This window comes from Pseudochaenichthys georgianus, unplaced genomic scaffold, assembly GCF_902827115.2.
Source record: "Pseudochaenichthys georgianus unplaced genomic scaffold, fPseGeo1.2 scaffold_479_arrow_ctg1, whole genome shotgun sequence".
In the NCBI taxonomy this organism is placed as follows: domain Eukaryota; kingdom Metazoa; phylum Chordata; class Actinopteri; order Perciformes; family Channichthyidae; genus Pseudochaenichthys; species Pseudochaenichthys georgianus.
Genome location: NW_027263043.1, coordinates 73458 through 97676, shown reverse-complemented (window position 1 = coordinate 97676; position 24219 = coordinate 73458). Strand labels below are relative to the sequence as shown.

General features: G+C 41.4%; 1 protein-coding gene across 1 annotated transcript; it reads left to right on the top strand.

The window, feature by feature from the left end:
• The first annotated feature begins 80 nt into the window (after nt 1–80).
• Nucleotides 81–24219, top strand: LOC117442804 (microtubule-associated serine/threonine-protein kinase 3). The gene is made up of 23 exons (XM_034078768.2): nt 81–148; nt 2272–2429; nt 3810–3885; nt 4151–4360; nt 8363–8464; nt 9382–9514; nt 9669–9727; nt 11008–11099; nt 11957–12165; nt 12311–12449; nt 12782–12914; nt 13005–13170; nt 13580–13681; nt 13892–14014; nt 14140–14252; nt 14561–14727; nt 15358–15479; nt 15594–15794; nt 16098–16324; nt 17010–17132; nt 17229–17365; nt 18062–18246; nt 18669–24219. The coding sequence occupies exons 1-23, from the start codon at nt 83–85 to the stop codon at nt 19727–19729; spliced, it is 4104 nt and encodes a 1367-aa protein (XP_033934659.1). The 5' UTR covers nt 81–82; the 3' UTR covers nt 19730–24219.

Below are 24219 nucleotides of genomic sequence, written 5' to 3'. Positions count from 1 at the left end.
GTATGTATGAAATGCTATCTGTGCCATTGCTGCTGAGGCTATATAACATGCATGTCCCTTCCTCTCAGAGCTGAGGCCGGAGATGGTCTCTGGCGTTCCCTCCCCTCGTCTGGCTATGGAACCAAACCCGCCGAGCTCCACTGTCTCAGTAAGTCATCCCAAAACAATGTCCAGCCCCCCCTGCTCAGTAAATGGTGGCCAGGCGATTCTAACACCTCTCTTTGCCCAAATAGCACATTGGTTTATGCAATAAGGGACGGTGAATGCCAGGCCTGAGATGGACAAAACTGTTAATTGTTTTTCTCCATCATCTGCTAGGATTAGTCATTCTCTCAGTCTGTGGAACCCAGTGTTGGAAGTATCACACACAGTCTGTGTGTACGCATGCTAATGAGGAGATTGGGGTGGTGTGTGTGTGTGGTGTGTGTGTGTGTGTGTGTGTGTGTGTGTGTGTGTGTGTGTGTGTGTGTGTGTGTGTGTGTGTGTGTGTGGTGTGTGTGGTGTGTGTGTGTGTGTGTGTGTGTGTGTGTGTGTGTGTGTGTGTGGTGTGTGTGTGTGTGTGTGTGTGTGTGTGTGTGTGTGTGTGTGTGGTGTGTGTGTGTGTGTGGTGTGTGCTTGGTGTGGGTTGTGTGTTTGTGGTGTGTGGTGTGTGTGTGTGTGTGTGTGTGTGTGTCGCAAACATCACATCGTTGTCACTTTCACTTTTTCTCAAGGACCTTGTCTTTGATTTCTTCATCAACATCAGCTGTAATAATTATGTTAAAATGGCCTTATGTATGAGGTTTTCTGTTAGGTCATTATAAAAGATTATTCCCTCAATTACTTTTGATGATAAATAAAAAAATGTAAAGCATGTGAAAGCACTTCAAAGATATTTCTTTCTGTATATATTAAATGTCTTATTTGAATATATTTAACAATTTAGAATAAAGCTGCAATTGTATGGCTCACAAAATAACATAATGACATTTTCAAATGAGCAGCGTGCGATGGGGGAATAGTGTGCTGAGTCTGTGGTGAGACTCTGCCATGTGCAGCTATTATAGGAACTTTATGGGGTAGACCCAGCCGCAGACCCAGAGGTCAGTGGGGACAATAGGGCTCTTCAGTGGCCCTCACTGCCCTCTTTATACTGAGGCATAATAAAGAGACTCCACAGATGCTGTCCCTCTGGTTTAAGACAGAACAGGCGGCAACATTCAACAGATTGCTAGCATCGTACATTATGTCCCCTTCAGCTTGGAAAGAGTTCACTCTGTGCCTCAATAGACGTTGAACATAACTTAATTAGGTAAATATCAATGTCTCTGATCTACTAATTTATATATACCCCATTACTGGAAGAAAAGCTTTACTTATTGGCTGGAGATGTTCATGTTTCACTGTTTGATTACTATTCTAAATTCATACAGCAGCCTCTTTTAAATCCTCCACAGGTGTGTTATCAGGACAGGCTTATGTTGGCACAGAACGCAATATGCTGCTGTCATCATAAACATAATCTTTAAATGTTGCAAATACAAGGAGCAACTTTATTGCAAACTGCCCAGACTTAAGGTCTACATGTGTTTTTAGCAGTAGTGTCTCTTAACCAAATGATGCCTCTGGCAAGACATGAGAAACAGCAACATCCTCTTTACAGAAGGAAGTAGCACGGTTTACTGGAACTGTTATCTTGAGTTTGACAAGTTATATTTAGCACCTTATTAAATTGGTCTTATGCTTAACTTCATTTCACTAATCATCCATTTCCAAGAAAAGCTGTTGATGTTTGAACAACCCAATATGTATTCCCTTTCCATCCCTGCAAAGACTATATGAATACATTATTATTAATATAAAGTGGGTAAAACCTTTCATTTATTCGTCTTAATGTTAAAAAAAAAAAGCCACTGTAAAAAAAAAATCTTTATATTCTGGGTCATAAAATAGTTCCACATAAATCTCCCTTTTTTGTTTCTTATTGTCTACCAGATATTATTTTTATACCATCAGTGAGGTCCCAGCTGCTGCCTCTTATTAAACTCGCTGGATCAGATATAATGGCCCAGTATAGACATTGCAGCATGGTGTTTTTGAATCGCATCATCTCCCTTAGCAACTGTCTTTATTATTCTTGTAAATATCATAGCATTTATCCATGGTGTTTTAAAAGATAATGTGCTTTTTTTTAAAGCTAAAAAAACAGCAAAAGAATGTGTAGATTCTAAATTTTTGAATGTAGAAAATACTAAATCTTCTGGACTGATGAATCCATCTTTGTGTCTGCAGTCCTCCTCCTCCTCCCAGGAGCGTCTTCACCAGCTTCCCTACCAGCCGACTCAAGATGAGCTGCACTTCCTCTTCAAACACTTCCGCAGCACAGACAGCATGACTGACGAGGATGGGCGGCACTCCACGCTCATACGACCTCGGTCTCGGAGCCTCAGGTAGCTGAAACTGATTTCACCTTTTAATCGAATGTGTCTTCTATAATGCTAGGTATTTATACTAGAAAAAGTGCTTATGGGGTAATTCCTAAGCAACATATTGAGTATTTAAATGACTATTTACTTTTCTTGATGCACAATTTAACCTGTGTCTGTGAGGTGTTTATTCTTTTTCTCTGAGATGTTAGCTAGTCACACGTGTGTTCACCACTATATTCTCATGTTTCAAAACCCAGTCTGAACCGGGTCCAAACCTCCTTTTAATATTGTTTCTTGGCCCATCATCATATTAAATGCAGTAATCCTTCCTGGGATTAACTACCTCTTTGCTTGGGAAAATAACCCATTTCAGTTTAATTTTGGACAGTGATGCATGTGTTGCAATGTTTATAAGAACATTATGTATGTCACAATGTACAGGTAGACTGTCATATGTCAACATGTCATGTCTTCGGTATAACCAAGACAAAATCACATGCAAATTTGTGTCTCTGAAGTGCGTCTCGTAGATTACACGCGCCTGTTGGGCCGGCAGGGGGATCTGACTGCAGAGCTTTTCCACAACTTTTGTGTGTTGGCTCTGCTCTGCGCTGTTTGTGCGATGCCCGAGTGCCCTGTGTTCTGGCACCATGGTGTGCAGTGCGTGGGCATGCTAGCTGACAGAGTGCCTCAGGGATCCAACTGCTGAACTGAAGTCGAGGGTTGGGGGTTGTGTGCGGGGGCGGGGGGGGGGGCCTGATGCAGAGAGCCTCAGTGAGCCGCAGCAGTGTGTGTTGGGCTACAGCCATCCACTTTAACAGAGGCGTCTTTCATGACAAAAACACAGCTTAGGGAGCCTGTTTGGATGTGATTTTCCCTCCATCTGTTCTCTTTGAAGCCTCATCAAGCAAGATTATTTTTGTGAAAATACACTTGTCTCATCTGCCTAAACACTGAAGTGGTGTTCCAGTAAATGACTAATTGAGAGATGTTGATGATTTACACGGTTTGGTCAGAATAAACCTCGGCTGGTGGTGTCGAAACATCAAAGCCTGACAGCAAATCCTATCTGATTGTAGCGTTAGTGCCTAGAGCTGCTGGCTTCATGTTTTCTTACAATATTGGCCTTGATAACCACTTCCCCCCCACCCCCCATCCTAGCTAAGTGGAGAGTTGTATTTAATAGTGTATGCAGAGCTGCGTAGATTAGTAGACTAAACAATTTAGTCAATTTATTTCCTTCTTTTCTCTTTTTTAAATACAGAACAAATATGAGTGTACATCCGACCAGATCAACAGATTTTTGGTGGAAATAATTGGCACTACAAATTAATCAATAATGAAAATAATATTCAACTGTCAAGTGAAATAATCTAACCTGTACTTTTGTTTCTGTTGCAGCCCCGGGCGATCAAACGTCTCATTCGATAATGAGATTGTCATGATGAACCATGTTTACAAGGAACGTTTTCCAAAGGTACAAACCAAAAAACATTTATGAAAAAACCTACTGCAGCCATAGTGAAATCTGAATTGTCTTAAAACTCAAAAATAAAAACAGATTTTGGAACTTCACAAGTCTTAGCTGCTACACATGTCATTGAATTGCATCACTGGTAATAATTATATGACTTTACCCACAGAAATATAATGAATATGTGGGGCTGTGAAGAATAAAAAAGTAATAATAAGCTGTCTTTTAATGTCTTAACTGTGTGTTTGTGTGGTTGTTGTCCCTGCAGGCCACGGCCCAGATGGAGGAGCGCTTGTTTGAGATTATCACCCACTGCTCTCCAGACAGCTCCCTCCCTCTGGCTGACGGGGTGCTGGGCTTCATCCAGCACCAGTTGGTGGAGCTGCTCAGAGACTGTCTGGACAAGTCCCAGAAAGGCCTGGTTACCTCCCGCTACTTCGCTGAGCTGCAGGAGAAGCTGGAGAAGCTGCTTCACGAGGTGGGGAAACAGCCTGCTGACTTGGGTCCAGCAGGACCAATGTAGTAATGAAATTAGTTTAAAATGTCTTTGAAACTTGCAAAAATATATCATCTAATTGTATACTACAACTGCGTATGAACCCTTCATCTGAACACTATGATGAGCCGGGGGTGAAATGTGCAATCAGGCACGCCGCTCAATAACCGTCTGATAGCTAAACGCACACACTATACATCTGGTTGTGGAAATTGTCAGTGATGGTGAGAGGTGCTTTTGTCCCAGATCTTTGCTGTTGTGATAAAATGTTGTTTCTATAGCAACCTCTTTCCCTTTTCCTCTGCGCGCTGTCAGACAGAAGGCATGGTCGACTCGCTGTACCTCCAGCTGAACTGATAAGTCTGTTCCCATGCAGGGGAACAAATGTTGTCACACGCACACACAGACCTGGAGACTCACTCTGCGTGCCAAGGACAATTTGTCTTGAAAAAGTGTGAACTTTCAAAGATGAAACTAAATCTTCACTCTTCTAAATGTCACTGTGGCTTGTAATTCAATTGGGTTGATGTATGTGGCGATACAAAGTACTTTCACTTCATAGAGGCTGGTACATGTAGCACTCCAGTGTTTCCCCTACTATTGTCTTGGAGGGGCGCTGCACCCTAATTTTAATTTTAATTTTTATATACAGTGGGGCAAAAAAGGATTTAGTCAGCCACCAATTGTGCAAGTTCTCCCACTTAAAAAGATGAGGCCTGTAATTTTCATCCTAGGTACACTTCAACTATGAGAGACAGAATGGGGGGAAAGAATCCAGGAAATCACAATTAATTGGTAAATTCCTCGGTAAAATAAGTATTTGGTCACCTACAAACAAACAAGATTTCTGGCTCTCACAGATCTGTAACTTCTTCTTTAAGAGCCTCCTCTGTCCTCCACTTGTTAACTGTATTAATGTCACCTGATTGAACTCGTTATCAGTATAAAAGACACCTGTCCACAACCTCAAACAGTCACACTCCAAACTCCACTATGGCCAAGACCAAAGAGCTGTCAAAGGACACCAGAAACAAAATTGTAGACCTGCACCAGGCTGGGAAGACTGAATCTGCAATAGGTAAGCAGCTTGGTGTGAAGAAATCAACTGTGGGAGCAATTATTAGAAAATGGAAGACATACAAGACCACTGATAAATCTCCCTCGATCTGGGGCTCCACGCAAGATCTCACCCCGTGGGGTCAAAATGATCACAAGAACGGTGAGCAAAAATCCCAGAACCACACGGGGGACCTAGTCAATGACCTGCAGAGAGCTGGGACCAAAGTAACAAAGGCTACCATCAGTAACACACTACGCCGCCAGGGACTCAAATCCTGCAGTGCCAGACGTGTCCCCCTGCTCAAGCCAGTACATGTCCAGGCCCATCGGAAGTTTGCTAGAGAGCATTTAGATCAGGGGTGGGGAACCTCCGGCCCCCGGGCCGTATACGGCCCGCGAGACAATTTTATACAGCGCTCGAGGTAACTCACGCAAAAAAGAAAAAAAAATTAAGAAATCTAAACCGCAAAAGAATTAAACAAGCGAGTGCCTGTTTTTCCTGGCCAAGGTCAGAGTCCCTTGAACACAACACGAGCCTAACGTGTCATCACGTGGTATATCTCTCGTCCGACAGGGGTTTAGAGCGAGTCATGGTAAAATATCTGGATTAAAAGGTTGCTTTTTCTTTGCACAGCATGAAAGAAAGGCCAAATGAATGGGCTGTGATTTTAGTATTTTTAAGCAGAGGTCAATAATTTGTACGGCCCCACGGAGGACTGTTGAAAAAATGAAATGGCCCTTGAGATGCGAAAAAAGGTTCCCCACCCCTGATTTAGATGATCCAGAAGAGGATTGGGAGAATGTCATATGGTCAGATGAAACCAAAATAGAAACTTTTTTGGTTTAATAAAACTCAACTAGACGTGTTTGGAGGAGAAAGAATGCTGAATTGCATCCAAAGAACACCATAGCTACTGTGAAAACATGGGGGTGGAAACATCATGCTTTGGGGCTGTTTTTCTGAAAAGGGACCAGGACGGACTGATCCGTGTAAAGGAAAGAATGAATGGGGCCATGTATCGTGAGATTTTGAGTGACAACCTCCTTCCATCAGCAAGGGCATTGAAGATGAAACGTGGCTGGGTGTTTCAGCATGACAATGATCCCAAACACACCGCCCGGGCAACGAAGGAGCATTTTCAAGGTCCTGGAGTGGGCCCTAGCCAGTCTCCAGATCTCAACCCCATAGAAAATCTTTGGAGGGAGTTGAAAGTCCGTGTTGCCCAGCGACAGCCCCAAAACATCACTGCTCTAGAGGAGATCTGCATGGAGGAATTGGCCAAAATACCAGCAACAGTGTGTGAAACCTTGTGAAGACTTACAGAAAACATTTGACCTCTGTCCATTGCCAACAAAGGGTATATAACAAAGTATTGAGATTAACTTTGTTATTGACCAAATACTTATTTTCCACCATAATTTGCAATATATTCTTTAAAAATCAGACAATGTGATTTTCTGGATTTTTTTTTCCCCTCATTTTGTCTCTCATAGTTGAAGTGTACCTAGGATGAAAATTACAGGCCTCATCTTTTTAAGTGGGAGAACTTGCACAATTGGTGGCTGACTAAATACTTTTTTGCCCCACTGTATATATATATATATATATATATATATAGCACCAAATTGCAACTAATCTATATCTACTGTCACTTTTCACATTGAACACTTTCATTTTAAGTTGTGAGTTTAGTGTTTTTGACCCCAAGAAACACTGATGCATTAATCAATAACAATAATCCACAGCTCCTCTCTCTGCTCCAGAAGATTTTAAAAATATTACCTGTTGGCTCTCGCCTGGGAAATGCACTCAGGTGTATAAAAGGTGACCAATGTTGTACTCATATTTATAAAGAACAACTTAGAAGAATAATTAAATTAACCTCCATTGATTTCTGCCTGTCACCCGAAGTGTGCAGCTCAGTGTTTGACCTTGACGTCTGACAGTTTGTTACAAGCAAAATGACTTTAACTTGTACCATGAAGCAACACCTATAGAAAATTCTTCAAAATAAGATAAAAAGAGAAGATGATCTCTGGAAATTGAAGCACAGAAACAATAAAAAAAGTACTTGACATAGTTTATTATTTAAACCGGATTCACCAGACAGACTTAATGCTTGATCATGTGACGATCCTGTGTTTTAATAGTTGGACACAAGGCTGTTTGTGAAGTCTACCTTGCGACTTTCTAGTAAAAAAACAGTCTTTCTCTTTCTTACCCTTTTATGGGTTTGTCATGACCAAAGTGTGTGACTGTAACACACAAACTCACATGTGATGACTGTGCTTCTCTTAACAATTGGAAGCTTTGGAGGACATTAAAAGAGTCCATGTGTTACACTAGTACATTCACGTCAGTCTACAAGAAAGGCCGTGGATGACTCACTGAGACTCCACCCACCCAGTGATTATTCTAATAATTCCTCTTGGTTTAAAGTGATGTCTTCTGTGACGCATCTCTGTCAGGCAGCAGCAGTTTCTTCTCTTAATACTGTACCAATCAGCTTTGAACACACTGTTATTTATATATGTATATTTCCAGTTTGCGCATGAAGCTAGCATCTTTTGACAGGAGTGGAAAAGTGTCCCCCCCCCCTCCCTTTGGATCACTTATTTTCCACTGGAACAACCAAATCCTAGTACCAAGTGCGGTTAAATACACATTTTTTTATTTGGGACCATTTTATTAGCGTAATTAGAAATGTCTCTTTGATGTAGTGTATTGGATTTTGATGGCATTATGTAAAATGAATGACACCTACATGCCATATTTTATCCCATTTTATCCTAAATATCTATTTGCTTGTTTTTTTTCTTACTTTAAAGTGTTTTTGAAACAGTGTCGATGTATTCTATCCTCTCTTGGGTGATTTGTAATGAGTTGGTTGGTTTCATAAATACATTTTCTTATGTACCCCTCAGGCCTACGAGCGCTCTGAAAGCGAGGAGGTGGCCGTCATCATCCATTTGGTGAGGAAGATCCTCATCATAATCTCTAGGCCGGCTCGCCTCCTGGAGTGTCTGGTAAGATGAGGAAAAGAAAATCTCTTCCTGATTGAAAATAAGATTACCGTGTTTGAATGTCCTAGTAGCCAGTTCACATGAAAGTATGACTCGAGTGAAATTGTGACCTTAATTAAAGTGGATGTGTGGGCAGCATGATGAGGATCATTAAAGGAAGACAATAATACTTAACTTTCACTGTTTCCCCATAAGAAGATACATGTCTTTGGATTGCCAGTTTATTTGAGACATTGGCCGTTTCTCAATGTTGAGTAAAGCTGCTCCAGAGCCACTATTTCAAGCATACTACGTCATCGAATCACTGTTTAAATGCCCAGCATATATGTGCTACCAAGCAAGCCTCCTCGACATTGAGAAACGGCCACTGTCACTAGTAAAATACCGTTTTGATCTATTTCTTTTAATTCTTTGAGAATCACAAATCACTTCCAAGAAGGCAAAGTAACAGATCGAACCAAATGATATAGTCTTTGTTGAATGTTGGTAAACAACACACAAAGATTAGCTCAGTTTAACAAGTGTGTTTACTATTTTTTAGTTTATTAAATGTCTTTTTTTAAAACATAATTAGTTGGATAACAGTGAAATTGATGTGAGTTGTCATTGCCTCACATAACCTGTCCAAAACCCTGTGATATAATAATCATTAAAATACCACTAATGTTCTTGACACTTTGACAACTTTTCACTTCAGTCTTTATGAATCACCCACTCTTTGTACCCGATAAATGAGTAGGTTCAGTAGTAAATCCAGAGCGACTGGACTTGAATGAGAAGCTGAACATCTATGAGATACAGTTACTTTTGACTTGTACCACTGATACAGAGAAGACTCTTGCTTTGCTGTTGTCTTGCTTTGATTTCAATCTGGCAGGACATTGACTTAAGCCATTAAAAAGACTTGATGCTGTTTACAGGAGTTCGACCCGGAAGAGTTTTATCACCTACTTGAGGCCGCCGAGGGTCATGCCAAAGTCGGCCAGGTTATCAAGACGGACATCCCACGCTACATCATCAGCCAGCTGGGTCTGACCCGCGACCCTTTAGAAGGTAAAGGACTTTTCTGCCATGAAGTCAAGCTGCACACTTCATTAGCCTCAAATTCAGGTTTAGCCTGTTTAAAAACAAGTAAGATACAAAGTTTGGTTTTCAGAGTGTTATTTGCAGTAATATTAAACACTGTCTTTCTTTCTGTTCTTTCTAGAGCTTGAACAGTATGATGCGAGTCCTTCAGTGATAGTGGACACAGATGCCAGTGTGGAGGTACATTTCCCTTTTTGTTATCAGACTAGCTGTAAGTGTGCACACTATTTGGTTTTTGTAAAGGCCCTGTCACACTGTCCCGAAATTGACACCCGATGGACACACGAATATGGAATTGTGAATTTCGCACGAAGATGGCCCCGAACCACACACGAAGGCAACATTTACATTACATTTAAGACATACAACTGCAATGAAAGTACCAAAAACAATTATGTTACAGTACTATGATACTGTACTGATATCTTCAGACTTTGTTCTTTACTTTATCTGTCTTTATATGTAGAAAATATTACGTTTTCTCCGTAATGTTGTTTCCATAACAACAACAATTTCCTGTCAACTGTCCTTCAAAATAATATATTATATCCTTTTTAGTTTCACAGAACACAAATTGGGTTATTTACATAATATATTTACATGATTTTGTTGTGCAATAAAACAACCAGATGGACACACGATAAAGGAAATGTTCAAATTCGGCTGTGATCGTAGCAACATCGGGCCATTCGTGAGGGCATCTTAAGCCATCGTATGACCGCTGGCGGAGTTTCTCAGGCTCCGGCAGCAACTTCGTGAGCGGAGGCAAAATCTTTGGCATGCCAAAAAATAGCCGAAGGACCTTGCGAAGGTTCATTTTCGTGTTGAATTAGTGTGTCAATTTTGCCCTTCGTAAGGCCATCGTGAGGGCATCTTGTTATCCTCTGTGCCATCGGGCATTCGCCCCGATCAGAGTGAATGTGAATGCACCGATGATAACACGAAGATGACACGATTTGACAAGATGCCCTCACGAGTGCCTTACGAAGTTGCCGCTCACGAAGTTGCTGCCGGAGCCTGAGAAACTCCACCGGCGGTCATACGATGGCTTAGATGCCCTCACGAATGGCCCGATGTTGCTACGATCACAGCCGAATTTGAACATTTCCTTTATCTTGTGTCCATCGGGTGTCAATTTCGGGACAGTGTGACAGGGCCTTAAAGGATATTCTAGGATTTAAAAAATAAGATAATAAATGAATTCTTACAAACATATGTTCTGAAATTTTATCTGAAATCAAAAATGCTTTATGTATATTGTTCCTGATTCCTCATGGACAAAATGTGATAATTATGTATTTAGTAGTTAGACCGCAGTATAGTTTATGTTTCAGACAGCAGAACAAGCCCTTGGACATGATTGCCTTCTAATTATCCTAATAACAGTATTGCTTTTACTGTGTTGCATTTTTAACTTGCCCTCTACTGGCCTTAAACATGTTTCTGCCTCCTTTTTTTAGAACAAGGTCCCACAGATGCTGACACCGACTCGAAGGAAACCTTTTGAGAGTGACTTTGACACAATCAAACTCATCAGTAATGGAGCTTACGGGTAAGACATTTTTTTTTAAACGTTGTCTACCATTACTTGCTTTTTCAGGGTGTTGTTTATTCATTTCCAAAAAAAATGTAAGCCTCAGAGCTACAAAACATTGCAAAAAAGGGATCCTTGAAAATCCTCTGCATGCTAGAATATCCATATAACCTTTACAGGAAACCGTAGCAGTTTCATTTTATTTTTTGATTATACATAATCATCTTGTCGGAAACTAAGTTCCTCCTTTGATCGAACATCCAAAACAATTAAAAGGTGGTTTTTAATGAATTAACTGGATGATAGTCTAATGACGAGTTTGATGACCCCTTTAGATTCTCAGAACAGAACACTTTTTGAGACCTGCAATTACCACGATTACCCCAAAACATTTAAAATGTCATCCACTACAATGGTGTCTGGGGAGTTAAATATGACACGGCAAAGCCAACCTTTTGCAGAGATTCCCTATCTTTGCTGTTATGTGTTAAATAAAGGTAAAGCGAATCCTTAATCCGAAAAAAAAAAAACTGGTTATTTCTAATAGCTGTAAAAAGTCTAGTTAAAAATTAATAAGTATTTGTTATCCCTTTTCATCCCAGGTAATATTGTGCACTTCTTTTAAAAAATATATGCCAAAAATGTATTTATCTTTTCTTCCTTTTTTATTTTTGAAAGCTATTTAAGTTAGTACCAACCAAATTTAATAAATAATATCACTACATCTGATCATTCATCTATCAATATGCAACTTTTAGTGAGAAGGGAAATGTGTGTGTTTCGATGGGAAAGATGCCACAGTACAGAGAATAAAGACTATCTTAATTCCAGTGTGAAAATAATTGGTTTAATGTGGCTCACATGATTTTCTACAGGGCCGTGTATCTGGTCCGTCACAAGGAGACCCGACAACGGTTTGCCATGAAGAAGATAAATCGTCAGAACCTCGTCCTGAGGAACCAGATCCAGCAGGCTTTTGTTGAGCGAGACATCCTGACGTTTGCCGAGAACCCCTTCGTTGTCTCCATGTTCTGCTCTTTTGAGACACGACGTCACCTATGCATGGTCATGGAGTACGTGGAAGGTAATGATGAGAAAGTGTGATTTTTGTTGTGACTTAGACGTTTGACTCTAATCTTATGCTCCTTACACACTAGTGGTAATTTAGTACTAGAAATAGGGATTCATTAGCCATTAACACATTTCCTATGGTTTTCTGTTTCATAAAGGTGGAGATTGTGCCAACCTGCTCAAGAACATGGGCCCACTGCCTGTAGAAATGACACGGTTGTACTTTGCTGAAACAGTCCTGGCACTGGAGTATCTTCACAACTATGGCATTGTGCATCGGGATCTCAAACCTGACAAGTGAGAACACAAACTTCATTCCTGTTTTAAGCTTTTGCATGTACCACTACTTTCTGTACAGTATGACCCAGCACTCTTACCTTTCATTAGAATTAGTTAAATTAAACAAAAAGATCAGAGACATGATCTCTAATTAAACACAATCCTGTTTTTCTTTTTTGTCAGCCTTAGTGTTGTGTTGAAAGGTGCTATATAAATAAACTTGCCTTGTCTTGCCTAGTATTTCAATCTGGGTTTTGTGTATTCTCGTGATATCCAAAAGTAAAGTTCATTTAGGTTCAAACCTGCTTATGTTGATCCTTTACATTTATTATTTGGTGTTTTTCCCACAGTTTGTTGATAACATCAATGGGCCACATCAAGCTGACGGACTTCGGCCTGTCTAAAATTGGCCTCATGAACATGACCACCAACCTGTACGAGGGTCACATGGAGAAAGACACGAGAGAGTTTATAGACAAACAGGTGAGACTGGTTTTAATATGAATAAAAACGTATTATGGAAGCAGCTGTTTCTGTTTCCCACTACTCACCTGTGCTGGTTTGCTTGTGCAGGTGTGTGGCACTCCGGAGTACATTGCCCCAGAGGTGATCCTCAGACAGGGCTATGGGAAGCCTGTGGACTGGTGGGCCATGGGGGTCATCCTCTATGAGTTCCTGGTTGGCTGCGTCCCATTCTTTGGAGACACACCTGAAGAGCTTTTTGGACAAGTTGTTAGTGGTGAGCGCTGAAATGATATCAATCAGTGGAAGAAATCGGAAGTAACATTTTTGTAATGTTGTTGGGAAAAAAAAGATTCTTCACCTGAACAGTATTTCTCTGTCATTATTAAGCTTTGTTCCAGTGTTGAATACCCACAAAGACAGATCTTCAGAACAAATTAGATTAATATTAATTGGACTCATTTATTCTGGTCTTGTCAAACTATCGTGCTTGGCGTAGTGGCTTTCTGCAGAAGTTGTCGGTAGCTTGTCAAAAATTATTTGTTAGCATAAATTCAAATCTTTTTATCATTACATATCTTTTCTTTCACATTTAGTGTTCAGCAACACCTTCAGAAACGTTCTTAGCATTTCTTATGCTTTTATATGTGATATATCTAGCTTGTTCTTCCGTTTCTTGTTTGCAGATGACATCATTTGGCCAGAAGGAGACGATGCCCTGCCTGCTGAAGCCCAGGATCTGATCACTCGCCTGCTCAGACAGAGTCCTTTAGACCGACTGGGAACTGGTACTGCTCAGTTTACTGCTGATTATCACATGATACAATTATAATGACACTGAAAGTAAAAAACAAATCACCTTTGTCCAAATGGATAAACTGACTTTTGGCCCTTTTATTGAATACATGTTGCCACTTCTATTGAAGTCACACATTTTTTAAATATTTACAGTATTTGATTGGCTCTAAGCCTCTAACAAAAAAGATGTGTGTTTGCAGGCGGAGCCTCCGAGGTCAAACAGAACCCTTTCTTCATTGGTTTGGACTGGAATGGACTCCTGAGACAGAAAGCTGAATTCATCCCGCAGCTGGAGGCGGAGGACGACACGAGTTACTTCGATAGTAGGTTTAATCCTGACTCCAGGCTTAAAGAGTTGGTTTCCTCCTACATTTAAAACACTTTCACAACTCTTTTGTGATGTAAAAATGTTTAAAAAGGGATACATGAAAACTACTTTTTTTTTCAGCTCGTTCAGATCGTTACCATCATTTGGCATCAGACGAGGATGAGGAAACCAATGATGAAGAATCTTCCTTGGAGATCAGGCAGTTTTCATCCTGGTCGCATCGCTTCAGCAAGGTAAATAATAATTCATTCTATTTAGAGGCGCCTTTCAAAGCACCCAAGGATAGTGCAACATGTGTTGAAAAAAAAGGGTTAAAATATTTGTATAAAAAAAAATGTGTGCTAAAGATGTTTACAATGTTGTGAAAAAAATCGAGTTAAACTGACTGCGTTTTGCTGTTGACATAACAAAGTCATATGTTTAAAACCAAATGGTGGGGGTTGTGATATGACTGCTTTATGCAGCTCTACATCATCTGAAAGCTCTTCAATACTCAGCTCAGCTTTCGCTCCAACACCCTCTCTCCATTTCAATCTTTCAGGTTTACAGCAGCACAGAACATCTGGCCACGCCATCCAACCTGAGCTTCTCCTCCGACCGGAGCCACAGCGAGGACAAAGAGGACCGCGGGGACGTGGGGGGACTGAGTCCCTGCCCAGGCACAGCAGAGGGCAGCGCCGAGCGCAGACACGCCGGGCGCATGGCCAGGTAGGAGATACAAAATAATATGTCAAACTCAAAATCATTAGGAAGAGATGTCAATGCTAGTGACAACAAAATGTAATGAAACATTCAATTTGGGCTGTTTTTAAATAGCATTGCTTACTTTCTTCTGATAAATCATGATATATAGCTTACATTAGTTTAGTATATTAGTGTAAATATTGGTATAAATGACCCTATTAATAATAATGTTGCAACAAACTTCCAAATAACTCATATGCTCTCAAATAACCTTGTTTTTATGTGTCAATAAAACACATTGTAGGCTAAGTTGCAAAGTCATACAATCAGCATTTTGATGATTAAAACAACAAGAAAAGGCTACACTTACAAAATAAATGTATTAACTAGAGCACTAATAAAAACAAGGCACTATCGAAATGCTAAATGTATTTTAATTCAATTGGTAAGACTTGACGAATCGGATATATATGTAAATTCTTAGTTACTAGGTTACATGCAAAGTTGTTGTTAAAAAACGTGATCATGCCTAAAGGCATTGTCATGGGTTTGTTTGAAAGCAGCTAGTAGTCAGTACACTGAGCTGTTGTTGTGATCACTCTGACTCTTGAACCAGTTAGTTTACTGGTTGAAATGGTCTCTGTCTGTTTGCAGCCTGCGCCCTCGGGCCTCCTCCAGCTCCTCCCAGTCTGAGAGGAGCACCAGCCCTCTGGTGATGAGCAGCACCCACAGCCTGGAGACCATGCCACGCTTCGCCCTCTCCACTGATGATGAAGGTAAATCCAGACTGACTGAGTGTGTCTGACATTAAATCCACAACATGTATTAGTGTTCCTGTTAGAAGCAACAGTGTTTTTTATATATTGTTTATGTTTTACTGTAACCTGCAGCTGAGGTGGTCGTGTCAAACCTTCGGAGGATCAGGATACGCAGCAACAGCACCGGGGCCAAACACTCGTCCCCCAAAGAGCCGACCGGCCCTCGACGTTTCGGTAACCAGCTGGAGACGCCGGACAGACAGAGGCTGCCCTGCGGAGGGAAGGTTCCCAAATCAGCCTCCGTCTCAGCCCTGTCCCTCATCATCACTACAGGTAGTTAACATCAAAATTCATCAACACTAACCAAGACAAAACTAATGTGACAATAAGTCACTGATGCTACATGTTACAAAAATATTAGCTTTACATCTCTTATAATGTTGGTTGGTTATCATGGATGTAAACAGGCCTATATTTAGAACATAATGAAAGTGACTAATAAAATAAAACAAATAGGATTCCACCCCTTGAACAGGACAATATTCATTAACCTTTTATTCTAAAAATCCCCTTTCTGAGGTAGTAGGCGGTGCATTTTGACATATTCATAGGATATTGATGGTTTGTTTGTTTCAGACGACTCGCCCATCGGCCTCCAGCCCAGTCCCATCTCCCCTCGCTCTCTGTCCTCCAACCCTTCATCCCGGGACTCCTCCCCCAGCCGGGACTTCTCCCTCAGCCCGGGCAGCCTGAGGCCTCCCATTATCATCCACACCTCCGGGAAGAAGTACGGCTTCACCCTGCAGGCCATCCGGGTCTACATGGGCGACAGCGATGTCTACACGGTGCATCACATGGTGTCGGTGGGTTTCATTAAAAATACGCAGCTGTGCTCAGGCTTTTATAAAAGTCATGTGTCCATGTCAAGTAATGTGCTCTACTTAGGCCTGTGAGGGTAGTTACGCTATCAACTTATCATACGATTAATGGACATGACCTTAATATTTATAACATTTTTGACCAAATACCTAAATATCGATATTGCAATGTTATTGTAGGGTTTACTATTCGAGGTTTCACAAAATAGGGATATCTTATGAATAATTATCAGTCATGTCGATATAATGATTAAGTGGCAAAGATACATAATAAAGCAACTAGAATAGACAGTAGACTAGTTATCCCTACCTTTTTTAATTACTTTAGAAATTGCACATTTCTGTTATATGACCCAAAAGTACATTTTATTTATTGTTTTGATTTTGTGGTATTATTTTATTTAAGTTGTATTTACTAATATTTTAACACCTTAATAATTAAAAGTTTACATTATAATGCTATTAAATCTTCCTGATTTAACATGGGATAAAATGGTGTTGAAATGACAATAATATAGTTTTTATCACATTTGACTTCTGTCTAACTAAAGTAGTTATTATGACAGGCCTAGCTTCACTATAATAACAGAAGAAAGAGTATAAAAAAGCTGTTTATGTAATAGTCCCAATAAACTCCTCTCCTTACCCTCACTGTGCTGCTGTTTGACAGAGTGTGGAGGAGGGGAATCCAGCTTACGAGGCAGGGCTCCGCACTGGAGACCTCATCACCCACGTCAACGGAGAGTCGGTCCAGGGCCTGGTCCACCCTGAGATGATAGAACTGCTACTGAAGGTACAACTGGTTACCACTGCGCTTGAAATTCATACTAAAGTTTCCCTTTGTCCGTATCACAATTGATTCCTTCCTTGCTCTGTATGAAATTTGCAGAGTGGCAACAAGGTGTCTCTGCAGACCATAGCACTCGAGAACACGTCCATCAAAGTGGGTCCAGCGCGGAAGACCAAACACAAAGGGAAGATGGCTCGTCGCAGCAGAAAGAGCAAGAGGAGAGATAATTACGACAGGTGAGAATCTGAGGTTTACGTTCCGTGTTGTTCCCTGCAGCTCTGCTGTTACTTTGTGAGATTGCTAAATGGTGGATGTCATCAGAGAAACTAACCTGCAACGGTCTCTGTCTCCCTCTTGTGTTACACACCGGGAAGTGAAGTTTAGCAGCAACTCAGTATTACTTTGATTTCACTCACTGCAAGGTTTGGTCCATTATACTGGAGAATATTTTCTCCCAACAGTTCTACAAGAACAGAAGTGTTGTAAGGGCTTAGAACATTATTAAATAAATACACAATGCCCATCCCTGTCCGGTTTTATGTTTCATAAGTGATTGTAGCCATTTTTGGGTTGATACCAATTGTTACAATGTAAAACACCGTAGAAAATAATATACTGTGTTGAAAAATAATTTGTGCAAGAACTGCTATTTGGATATGTGCTACAGTCTGTGAATGACTGTAATGAGATCAGGCTTGCCAAAAGGGCCTTCCAAATGTTAGGGGTTATACTAAAAACGTACATCTACACATTAGAATAATATTTAGATTTTCTATAAATGCATTTAAAAATCAAGACAACAGACACAGATTCTTGAATCCCCTGCTAGGCCACACAAACGTAAAAAACACTTTCGAGCTTGGTGTCAGTGCCACTGCTGTACTAACAAAAATAAACAATATCATTTTCCTGACTCTATGTTTTTCCTCCAGGCGACGAAGCATCCTAAAGAAGCTGTCCAAGCAGAGCACAGTGATACACAGCAGTCGCAGCTTTAACTCGGGTCTCCACCACTCAGTGTCCTCCAGTGAGAGTCTTCCTGGCTCCCCAACACACAGCCTCTCCCCCGGCCCCTCCACACCCTGCCGGAGCCCCGCCCCCGACCATCAGGCCTGTGGTGAGCAGTGTGGCCGCACAATTATTCATGATGAAGTTAAGAGTTCCTGACTCTAACATCTGAAAATGTATATTGAGTTGAGGCTCTTTTGTTGCAATATTAATTTCATAACATCCAGAGATCTAGTGCCATTGTAAGAATCTTACAACTGGCTGTGCGTAAATATGATTTAAATATTGAGGTTTCTTGGTCATCTGTATATTTGTCTTACTCTCTAATGCTGGTTTATTTCTATTTCTATTTTGAGATGTTTATATTTTAGAATAGTTTATTTATTTTGTTATTATGTGCAATGCCTTGTTTTGTTTTATGCTGCTGCAACAAAAACATTTCCCAAATTGGGAGTAATAAAATACATCTTATCTTATCTTTCTGCCTCTTGTGACGTTCAATGTTTGAAACCGTTTCCCTCTGCTTCCCAGACAACAACTCTCCTCAGAGCACATCTCCCTGCTCCAGCTCTCCCAGTTCTCCCGCAGCACACATCCGGCCCAGCTCTCTCCACGGCCTGGGCTCCAAACTCAGCACGCAGCGCTACACCAAGGCGGGCCGCCGGAAGTCAACCAGCAACATCCCCCCCTCGCCCCTGGCCTGCAACTCTTCCTCTTCCTCAGCCCAGCCTCTCTCTCCTCAGCGCTCTCCCTCTCCACTCTCAGGCTTCGCCAAAAGCTTTCACAGTTACCACGGCAAAACTCTGTCCCCCCCCACCATCGTCAGACATATTGTCCGGCCCCGCAGCGCCGAGCCCCCCCGCTCTCCTCTCCTGAAGAGGGTACAGTATGCTGATAAGAAGTCTTACACCCCCCGCCGGCACACGCTGGAGGTTCCGTTTTACGGCGAGGGGGACCTGCTGGGGGATTTGGAGGCTGAGGGGTCCTGTGGAGGGTCCTACATTGGTGTGGATCTCAGCAGGCTGGGGGGGTACATCGGCAGCCAGAGGTTGAGGGACTCTGGGATGGAACGATCGGAGCAGCTGGTCGTGATGCGAAAACTCAACCTATCAGAGCGAAGAGACTCTTTTAAGAAACAGGAAGCAGTGCAGGAGGTGAGCTTTGATGAGCCGGAAGAGAAATCCAGCACCCCAGGTCCGGGCGCCCAAACACAGCAGCATCGGCACGGGACGGCCTGGACCCTCACTCGACCCCAGAACAGCGTGGAGGTGGAGCCAGAGGTGCCGGTGGTCAGGAGGTTCACTCTGGTGCCCCAGATCGCCGTGCAGGGCTCAACAGAGAGCGAGCAGGATGAGTGGGAGCCATGTTCAGACGGCGAGGACACCAACAACGAGACAGCAGTGCCGCAGGCGGGCGCCCCTTCCTCTCAGCCACAACAGGCAGGACGTCCTCTTTGTGACAACAGCTGCAGTGCGGCAGCAGACAGCCCCGCCACTGGTCCTCAGGTTGGTCCCTCCACAGAGAAGACTGAGTGCAGAGAGGAAACTCCACAACAAGGGCATTTGAAAAGTGACGAGTCACCACTGCACTAACTTCAACTGCTCATCTTTTATTTCAAGTCTTTCAAAGTTGTAAAGTCATTTACAAACTTCATGAACTGAGTAAGGAGATGATTTTACTTGCATTTTTTTAATTATTCAAATTTGCCTCAAGGCATTGCAGACCTGCTGGTCTTATTTATTACATATATAAACTATGATGAGTTAGTAATGATGAAAGAGGGAAGGTCTGATTTAAAGAGCCAAAGGTCAACATTTTTGTATCCATAAAATGTGGTTTTGTCTTTTGACTGGATTGCTTTTTGTATAAATGTCTATTTTTTAAATACATTGTTGCAGTAGTTTGATAATGATCAGCATAATTGTTGTAGGACCAAAAGGTACTAGTTTTTCTTTCAGTGTCAATTTAGATCTGAACAGTGCAGCTTTGCAGGTTTCTGCTATTATATTGATCTTCAGAAACCTAAGAATGACCTTTGGTTCACACTGTGAGCAACATGGTTGATGTGTCAACGTCTGATGAATTGTCAGCAGTTGTATCTTTAATATACAACAATAGTATTTTTTTTTTTGCTGCTGCTGCAGTCAAAGCTACCAATTAGCATGAAAGGAAAAAAACGTGTTATTCTCTTTTTGCAAATCACATTGGTGGACAAAACAGCAGTGCTATAGTTGTGAAAGATAAAGTTCTTCCATTTACTTGTTGATCATGTTTCTTACGGTGTGAATTCATGGTCACAGCAAACATTTTCTCGAGTTTATAACAAGTCAGTGCAGGGTAATATTGCACACAGAAAGTACAATCTGTTACATGATATATACCTCATTCACATCAACGGTGTTTCAGGGCCGGTTCGGAGCTGGAGCTTGAAAAGCACCGTGTTTTCCTCTTCACACCGCAGCGGAGCAGCTCTTTGCTCCGGAATCCGGTTCGTTTCAAGCACCAACAAATTGTCCGACCAGAGCAAAAGCACCACATACGTCACGCTTACGTCGAGGCAGGGGCAGAGACAGATCAACTCCTGAACAACAACAAAAAGCCCGCGTTTTATCCAGTTTGTACACAACGATGGAGAAACTTAACAAGAGTTTCAGAGTGTCAGTGTTTCTGCCATAGACTGTATATATAAAGGTTTCTGCTCATGGTGAAGCAACGTGTCTGCGTGTTAAGGTGGAACCTGAGCATTCAGATTGATCACCTCTCATTATAACTCATTATAAATCTATAAAAGTATAAATATTAAACTTTACTTCACGTGTTCATTTGAGAACAGCTGTTACATACCTGGGTGAAGGTTACAGTTCATTTAAATGAAAGATACAACGTTATTCCACACTCATGGTTCAGTCCACCTTAAGAAATAAGACCGACCTCGGAAGCAGTTGTGTTTTAAAAAAAACCTTTATTGACACGAGTACACTTTTTTATAAGAATATAACTAAACCACAGAAATGACTCCGGAAAAGCTGCAGATAGAGCCATAAGAAATGAATGCAACTGATTTCACCCGCGCGGTTTGGCTTTATGAAGCAGGCACGCAAACAGTTACGTCATGACACAATGACGCATTACCAGTCGGACTCTGGGCGGTGGGAAAAGAGCCAGAGCTAAACCGAAGAACTGGTTCTGAACCTGAAAAGCTCTAGCACGGAGCTTGAACCGGAGTTGCGTTGGTGTGAATGAGGTACTAGTCGATTCAAAAAGGGTTTTATGTGCCATGCTATCAGTGCAGCGTCCTCTAAGCCATATCGTTAAAGGCAGAAATGTCAATAGCCACGTTCACACCGAGTACTTTTCACCCGTACTTTTCGCGTTTAGTTCCGTTAGTACCCCTGATGTCGCGTTCACACCAAAAAAATAACTAAGTGCCAGGAACTTTTCACCCCAGGTACCTGGGGGGAAAAAGTACCACAGTTCTGATTGGCTGGGCGATTGCAAACCACGCCCCGTAAAACTCTGAAATGTTTTATAGAGCCGCCATTTTATTATCCTCGCATTAGCATTATTAGCATTCGCCCAGCGCACAAACGCAGAGAGGCTAACTTATGGCAACACAAAATAAAACATGGGAGCGGTGGAGATGAGGAGGTGTCGGCGTTCTGGCGATTTACTCGGAAGGCTTTACTACTGAAGCCAGTCTCCAACTCCGGGGACTTCCGTCCGGGCACTTCGGGTGGCAGTATACACCGTGAAGTGGTTTGCGGCCTGCCAGTAAATCCAAAACAGAAGATGAAGAAGTGACGTCAGTGGCTCATTTGCGTAATCTTCCCTCAGAGAATTTATTCCGGTGTGAACGCGATCTGTATTTAGTGCCCTGGGGTATTAATTGCCGCCACACAGCAGCGTGCGTTGATGCTTCACCATTCACTTTAAATGGGGTGACGTCACTTTTCGCCGAACTGCATTGTGGGAAGCGACAATTGAGTTGAGCAATGTTCAACTTTTGACACCTCGGCAGAAGCGTCAGCCAATCGAATCATATGCCAGTAAAAGCTCTAGCCAATCAAACCGCTGCTTGTGTGTCAGGGGCGGGAGATTCATGTGAGTGGTTGTTGGTCGAGTTTCAGACACGCCCGTCGGCAAGCTTCAACGCACGCCGCTGTGTGGACGGGCCGGGAACTAAGTACAGCAAAGTACTCTGTGTGAACGCGGCTAATTGGATGTTTCTAAGTACGTGTTGTTTCCCGCTGGTATTGCAGTCTTGACAACATTTTCTGTAAATTGAAGAACGTGACACACTTTGCTCTGTTGCTACTCGATATAATCTCAGTGTGATACCATATAGTAGAGGTAACTCAAACGTATATTTTTCTTGCTCACTATATGGAACCTTAAAACACAGATTCAGCATGGCTCCTCGTCTCGCTGTAATAAATTGTTCTTCTCAAAGCATGCAATTTACTGGGGGGCGGGGGAATAGAGCAGCCAAATTGAAGTTTACGTCTTCTTCAAAGTTTTGTTGAAAGCATTTGAGTATTTATTTTTTGGTCTTTTCTTACCTATAATATCAACACATTTTGTACCTGGGAAAAGTATTGCAACCTTGTGTATTTTTGGAGTATCTTTTCCTGAAACTGTAGCTTTCGTCTTTGTTTTTTCAGATGAGCATCTAAGAGACACCATGCCTACAAGACCTGTTCCTACTTAATTTACCGTGTAGTAATGTTTACATCGAAAGGAAAAGTGCACTAACATATTTTGACATGCATTTTGTAAGAGAATGTTGAAGGTAAATTGAAAATGGCAGAGGGACACATCCTTACATTGAATCCAAATCCAGGGCTTCTTTGAACAAATGTTTTATGTCTTTGTATTGTACAAATATTGATGTATATTTTGATAACGAGGGTGTATATAATTCCAGATGTGTTAAAGGATGTGAAATGCACAATGACTAGTAGAGGCACCAGTATTTTGGGAAGTCTGACTTGAGGGAATGGGCTGTTAGTATTTTGGTTGTACTTCCTGAGTTTTGAGCTTTATTGTCTTATTTGTCAGTGGCTGTTGCTGCATTTTGTACCAACTTTCTCCTGAGTCTTCTGTTTCTAAAGCTTCAGAGCTGTTGATGTGTAACCTAAGTCTCTCTTCCTCCTGAAATCTCAAGATGACGACCTTTTAGAGTGTTGTCATGTCAGCGAGCAGCACAGAGATTTTGTCGCTGAATGGCTGTTATTTTTGCAGTCTGACAGAATTGTTTACAACGAACAAACATGCTATATACTGTACAAACATTTTCTATCCTGTGGCTGTATGATGAAACTACCCTCTTTGATACCACGAAAGAAACAACACTCATCAGAGTAACATATCCGTTTTTGTTTTGTTTTTTACAAAATGTTAAAGAGTAATTTAGCACCGAGCTGAGAAGCATTGAGTGTGTTTACATGCACTTAATTCATGGGTTGAGCCTTTTGAAAATATATTTGTTTAGATGACAATCCAGGCAAAGGGATGATGATGGCCATGTGTACATCTAATATATATATATATATATATATATATATATATTAGCGCAGGTAATGCTCCAGAGGGATGAATAGAAAATGCACGTCATTGTTCTAGAAGTACGTTTATTACAATTAAATAGAAAAAGGAAAACAGCTGAGCATAGGAAAAGCTTTTTCAAAGTTAAATCTAACAATCGTCAAATATGCAAGTATTATTTCCAATATCATATGGCTAAAAGTTTTGGGGAACCCTTTTTGCAGTGCATGTAACCTTGATTTATCTGAATACCCTTGTATCAACGTGAATGTAAACATATTCAATGCTTGAAAAAAACTTCATTCACTGGAGGTCCTCAAAGACACGATTCTCAGCTGGTGTTAAACTTTCTCTTAAAGAATAAACTGGCAGGTCAAATTGTTGTACATGTGCATGTTTTCTCCTGTGCACGCTTCTGTTCAGTGCATGCTGCATGAGACAAGCACACACCTGTATTACTTGATTGCATGGTATACCGGCTCTGTCGCCCTGTACTGTGTTTTCTTGTGCAACAAATAAAAGGTGTTTTTCTTTTTGA

What these genes read in the sequence shown, in the direction of transcription:
- LOC117442804 (XM_034078768.2), top strand. Translation starts at nt 83, where the DNA reads ATGGTCTCTGGCGTTCCCTCCCCTCGTCTGGCTATGGAACCAAACCCG. An exon ending in GACCCGCGACCCTTTAGAAG is followed by an intron (nt 9,515 to 9,668) that starts GTAAAGGACTTT and finishes TGTTCTTTCTAG; the next exon opens with AGCTTGAACAGTATGATGCG. An exon ending in CACGCCGGGCGCATGGCCAG is followed by an intron (nt 14,728 to 15,357) that starts GTAGGAGATACA and finishes GTCTGTTTGCAG; the next exon opens with CCTGCGCCCTCGGGCCTCCT.